Genomic DNA, 6,262 nt, shown 5'->3' with positions numbered 1-6,262 from the left:
CCACACCGTTTGGACTAAGTCTTCAACGATATGGCCACACCGTTTGGACTTAGTCCAAAACGATGTGGTCATGTCGTTTGGGATTTGAACTTTGAAAAAAATATAAAGTTATGTTTTTTGGGCTCTTGACCGGTGTGGCGGGGTCGTTTGGACTAAGTCCCAAACGGTGTGGCCAAGTCGTTTGGGACTTAATCCAAACGACCTAGTCGGGTCGTTTAAATTTGGGGTTTCGAATTCAATTTTTTGGGGACCAATAGCATACTTGTAATAATTGTTTTTTTTTAGATTTTTTGAAACCAATGGCACACTTGTAATAATTGTTTTTTTTTGGAAATCTGCCCAACACAAATTGGGGTCCGGCAGTAATAAGACCCTAAAAAATTACATTATTCACTGGTCACTGGTTAGAAAAGATTCAGGAAAGTCCGAATAGTTCGGAGATTTTTTTTTTTTGAAAGTTAAACTAGAGTTAAGCAGATCCTCACATGTATTCATTGAATCCTCCTAGAGTACATTCTACCATTGCTCTCCTCATCTACAATTTTTCCAGAGAAAGTCCAAAGGAGGGACAAAACAAAATAACCTATCCTCATTGTTTGTATAGAGAGAAGCTAGATAGTCAGCAAGCCCATTAGTCTCCCTATAGACATGAGTAAAAGAAATATCAACTAACTAAGTAAAGAGGTTCTGAATAGATCACACTAGGTTCAGACAATGCCAAGGAGGCTCTTCTCTCTTGGTGATACTATTTATGGCATTCATTGAGTCAGAAGCCACGATCATCTTAGTATAGCCTTGATCAATGCTGAGTAAGACCCCAATTTTAATAGCCAGCAACTCTTGATTCAAAATGCACTTGTTAGAGTTACTCCCCGAACATGCCAAAACGACCTCTCCTCTTGAATTCTTTATTGCGCTTCCATAGTCGGCACCATCAGCCCCAATAGAACCATCTGAGTTAAGTTTGAAGACATCATCAGGTGGCTTGATCCAAGCAACTTCATTAAATAGTTGCGGTATGAATTTAACCATAATACCCAGTCTCTGTATCAGTTGTTGTATCGGCATAGATTCTACCATATATTTTAGCTGAGCCTGCAAGTAGAATTTCATATCCTTAAGAAGTCTTTCTTTGATCACAGAAACTGGACATGAATTGTTTCTAAACCTTCTATTATTTCGTTTAGTCCAAATATAGTTGATAGCAGCACACACATAGACCTTGTACACTTCTGCCACCATATTCCTCTTTTGATAGAGCCTCAGAATGCTACTCCATTCTCTGTTTGCATTCCTATCATCAGTAGTAATACCAATGTGATGCTTAACACCTAACCAAAGTTCTTTGGAATATTGACATTGAAAGAACAAATGTTTGGTGTTTTCCCTCTGTTGATTACACAAGCAACACTTTGAAGAATGCAAAACTTTTTTCTTAATCAACCTGTCTTGAGTAGGTAGGCTTTCCGAGAACATCTGCCATGAAGTGAAAGAGTGTTTTGGTAACACTAATTTACCCCAAACCAACTTGTGCCATCTTACCTTGTTCAGTGATCTCTTTAGTTCCATGTACATTGATTTTGATGTGAATCTGCCTGAAGGAGACGGAGTCCAAATGAGAGTATCCTCATATAATTGATCTTCTATATGTGTACTATAGATAGATTCCTTAAGAGCATTGTCCAATATCAGTTCAACATTTTGATTCCATACACCTTGAGATATCAGCACCTCTACTTTTGTATCATCAGGGAAACTCCAAGCTTGCACAGTAGCTTGGTTGTTGAGGAGGATTCCACTGTCACACCATGGATCATGCCAAAGATAAGTAGTCTTCCCATCAGCTATCCTCACCGTAGAAAGTTTGATTTCTTGCTTCCTAGCTTTTAAAACATGTCTCCATACCCAGGAGCAATCCTTTGGAATATGCATTGTCCAAAACATTTTGTGCTTCATATGTTGTTGCCACACCCAATTCACCCACAAGCTATTCTCTTTAGAAGCAACTTTAAAGACTAACCCACAATATGTAGCTCTGTTTTAAAGACTAACCCACAATATGTAGCTCTGTTTTAAAGACTAACCCACAATATGTAACCCACAACTTTAAAGACTAACCCACAATATGTAGCAACTTTAAAGACTAACCCACAACTTTAAAGACTAACCCACAATATGTAGTATGAAAACATAGCGGATTGTTAAGTAACGTTAATACTAGTTACAAAGTAGTGGCTTTCTATTTCAGTAAATTAATATTAATTCATTTTATTTTTATGTAAATTATTGCATTTTAAATTGCATGACTTTACTTTTATTTCAAATGTGTTGTACAACTGTTTCTAAAATTTAGTTAGGACGTCAGGGAGTGACGTGCAAGTGTGAAATGCCGATTTAGGTAAGAAATCGGTTAGCGGTAGATATGTTTTGGTTTTCAAACTATATAAAGTTATATATAACTTGGAAGGGTTGATATATGAATATTAGATTATTTTGATTTTCAGGTTATGACAGGTTTTAAGTATATGAAATGTTAAAGATACAAAGGAAACTCTGCCGGATTTTTTTGTCGAAAAAAAAATATGATGGTTTATCGTTTATTTTAAATTATTAATATTGAACGTAGTCTTATTAACGCCTCGAAATAAGAGGAGTATGTAGTATCTAAATAATGTGTTATTTTCAATTAGTATTCCTGATTTTGGCAATGCAAGTGGTGTAACCAGTGTCAATACCATTTCAGGAATTCTGGCAACTATATACAACCCAAGTTTACATGATATGCAAGTATATGGGATCGTTGTGACCATTCCCCTAGTTGCTAGGATGATTGCAGACCAAGAATAGGAAGGTATGTAAGTATACAAATGGGCATTCTGAGCATTTTCCAGTGGCATTTCTAGCAATTGTGATTTTTCGTTATGAAAATAGCTTCTGACCAACTAAAGATTATCTGTCTTTTCTTTTCTTTAATAAGTTATCTTGGATTTTAGTTTAAGCAGCGCAATAAAATTTTCTGATAAATGGTTCCAATCTTTGCACAAGGAACTATAGGGTTGAGCTTAAAACAATTTGAGTTCGGATCGGTATATCACGTCTCCATCACAATCCGTATTGTGGTAAGCTTTACGGTAGTCTCATGATGGCTAATCAATTGCATCATTAATTTGAGTAATCGTAATCTGGAAAAGATTAGCATACTAGATAGGAGCCCTGAAGCACCGTGCGGCTTACATGCTATTGGTGTTCTTGCCCAAATCATTAACAACTATTTAAATGTTTTTTCTGGGGCAAACACAAGTTTTAGATTACTCTGCTAGTGATGCGAGGAAAATGGATGACAACATTTTTATTTTAACTCAACCTCCAACTAGCTTTTGGCGAAATTATCGAACCTCGATCTTGAACACAAAGTACGATCTTGAACACAAGTAACGTCTTACGTAGAACTTCTTTTGTCATTCAGGTACTATATTATATCTGGATGCTCCGTATGTTTATTTTCCTTTATAAAATTTGCATTGATTTTCTAATACAATGTTTCATCTTCAGAAAAAAAAAAAACAGAGTGATTTGTTAGGGTCATGACGTTGATATGTTCTTGGTTTAAATTGATTGTATCAAGCCAGCCGATAGGTTCTTGGTTGGGTGATTGTGGTTCTCTTTGGCTTATTTTTGGTGCTGCGCAGATTAGATTTTGTCGAGATATGTTGGCTCGTTATAATTTTTTGTATATAGTGTAATATTTGTAATTGAAGATGATATTTGTGTGATGAATATGATTTTAAGATACGTTTCATCTTTAGTTGATGATAAATGACCAGGAAAATGGTATTATATTGGGATGATATTGGCAATTATTTATTTTTTTATTATTTTGATAAATGGGACATCACTTTTAAAGTGATTTATAGAGTTATTTCACATCACTTTACAAGTAATTTGGAATCTGAATGAAACGTCACTTCCTAAGTAATGTTAATCGACCTTATTGATTTCACTTAAAAAGTGATGTTAAACATTATAATATCACTTGTGGACATCGATTAAAAAGTGATGCAAACTTATAACATCACTTGTGGAAATCAATTAAAAAGTGATGTGAAGTAACATCACTTGTGGACATCGTTTAAAAAGTGATGTAGAAAACCCTGACTTTTCACGTCGCCACCAGTTACATCACTTGCAAAAGTGACGTCGTATATTTTTGACATCACTTATAGAGTGATTTTAAATGTCTTTTCTGTTGTAGTGAAACCATTGGTACGGTTGTAGTATAATCTGGTATTAGTCTATCTTGACTACAGGATTACACTAGTACACTTTGTGTGTATTGAACAGGACCAAGTGAGGTTGTTTCTCTTTATACTGACTATATAAGAGAACAAACACCTCTGTTATTATGGATGCTTGTCCTCTTAATCCGGATATAATAACGGGCACTTATATGCATTGTACATTGCTTTAAATCATCAATGAGTGAGATTCATTTGTGAATCAACAAACTCGATGGATTGGGTAATGACATTGTATGTAAGGTGTGTTGTTGATTATAGAAGGAATCCGTGACCCGTAAGAAGTTGGGTTGATGATGCCCCCTTGAGGAGCTCATAAGGATTGTCATGTAAACCCTGTAGGTGGATTTAATCCGACATGACAATGAGGTTGAGTGGTACTACTCAAGGACATAAGAAGTTGATTAATGTAGTTGTCAGTAACTTGACTTAATCAACGGGCATTCGATATCTTAAACACGAGGAGATCAACAAGCATATAATATGGAGCCCATAAACGTAACACGTAATTTGGGATTAGGGTGGTAGTGTAACAATGGCATTTAGTGGAATAAGCCATTTGTTGACGGACTTGGGCAGTGTGTTCTAGGCGAACATGGGAAGCCCAAGCCCGTCAGGAGGCCCAACCCTAATTTCTCCTCATGGTCCCTGTTGTAGCCTATAAATAGAAACCGCTTTCTCTGGTCGTTTTCTCTCAAGGTTTTGCTCAAGAAAAGTAGATCTAAAATCGGTTCCAAATTCTGTGAGTGAGAGAGGCCAAGAGAGAAAGAAGAGGGTGGTAGATTATTGCCCACCCAACGTCCATTCCATTCATAGGAATACAATAGAAGATCAAGAGGTTGATTCGGATTCGTAGATCTTGGATTCTCAAAGTTATCTTAGCCGATCTAAAGGTATCATTTCTAACTAAACTGTGGACACCCCTTATTTCGCCTGCGCGTGGGTGTTCGCGGTTCGTAAATCATTCGGTGCAACCATAACGGTTCCTATATGGGGAAGAATAAAAAGGCTTTTTAGAAAAGGGTGAAGGCTTAAGTGGGTTAACTAGAGGAAAACTATCTTTTTGAGTTTTTAACGTTTATTTGGCTATATCGATCCAAAAAGGGCATAAATTATCTCATAGTATATGGCGTGGTGATCAAGCAAGTGGATGTGTGGTCTTTTTATCCGGACATCCTTTGTGTCATCACTCAATAATCATTCAAATGAGGCTTTTGGCTAGCTTCTCACAGGATATAGAACTTAATTGTTCTAACCTTGGTCTCGAAAACTCACTGCTATATACAAACAAATGCTGATGCATGCCATTCATGAAAAGATATAGAAACTATTGTACGTATATTAGTCTAAGTACGAAAAATGAATCTTTACTCTATTGCTATATTGAGACTTCTAAACTTTTTATTCATCATAGAAAAAGGAAATGAAACTTTTTAATACTATACAGAAAAATATTTTTGATATTTTTCGAAAATAATTTTTAGAAAGGAAGAAATATATTATTATATCTACTATATAGAAAATGCATAGTTTTTGCAAAATGTTACTATACCACCTCCAAATAGAACTATGCTTTGTCTTCAAAGTATGAAGAGATAAGGAAAGTGATTACCATAGAAACATGATAAAAAACGGTGATGCACCTGTATTATGTTATTCATGATGAAAATACGCCACCCCCAAATAAGTTTGTGGCGTGGGTTGTTTGTGATAGAACGAGAAATACATGGTTTATTATACTAGGAATATTTATTCTACTATGAAATATTTTTGGGTTTTTGTATTTTTGAAAACATATATGGAATGAATGAAAGAAAAATAGAAAATTTTAGCATGATGTATCTGTTTTACCTTCTACTCATATACCAAATTCCCACAAGAAAACAAAATAAAACAAGCAGATAATATTAAATTTAACTTCTACTAAATGTCATATATGTAAGAAAGAAAGATAAAAATAAATATAT

General features: G+C 35.2%; 1 protein-coding gene across 1 annotated transcript; it reads right to left on the bottom strand.

Annotated features, from left to right (window-relative positions):
- Positions 1 to 696: 696 nt before the first annotated feature.
- Positions 697 to 1,932, bottom strand: LOC147494041 (uncharacterized). The gene has a single exon (XM_086568018.1). It carries the CDS (start codon positions 1,930 to 1,932, stop codon positions 697 to 699), a length of 1,236 nt encoding a protein of 411 aa, XP_086424144.1.
- Between the last annotated feature and the right edge of the window lie 4,330 nt (positions 1,933 to 6,262).

This window comes from Coptis chinensis, chromosome 6 (assembly GCF_015680905.1).
Source record: "Coptis chinensis isolate HL-2020 chromosome 6, ASM1568090v1, whole genome shotgun sequence".
Taxonomy (NCBI): domain Eukaryota; kingdom Viridiplantae; phylum Streptophyta; class Magnoliopsida; order Ranunculales; family Ranunculaceae; genus Coptis; species Coptis chinensis.
The sequence above is the reverse complement of the archived record's forward strand: the minus strand, read 5'-3'. Positions and strand labels throughout refer to the sequence as shown.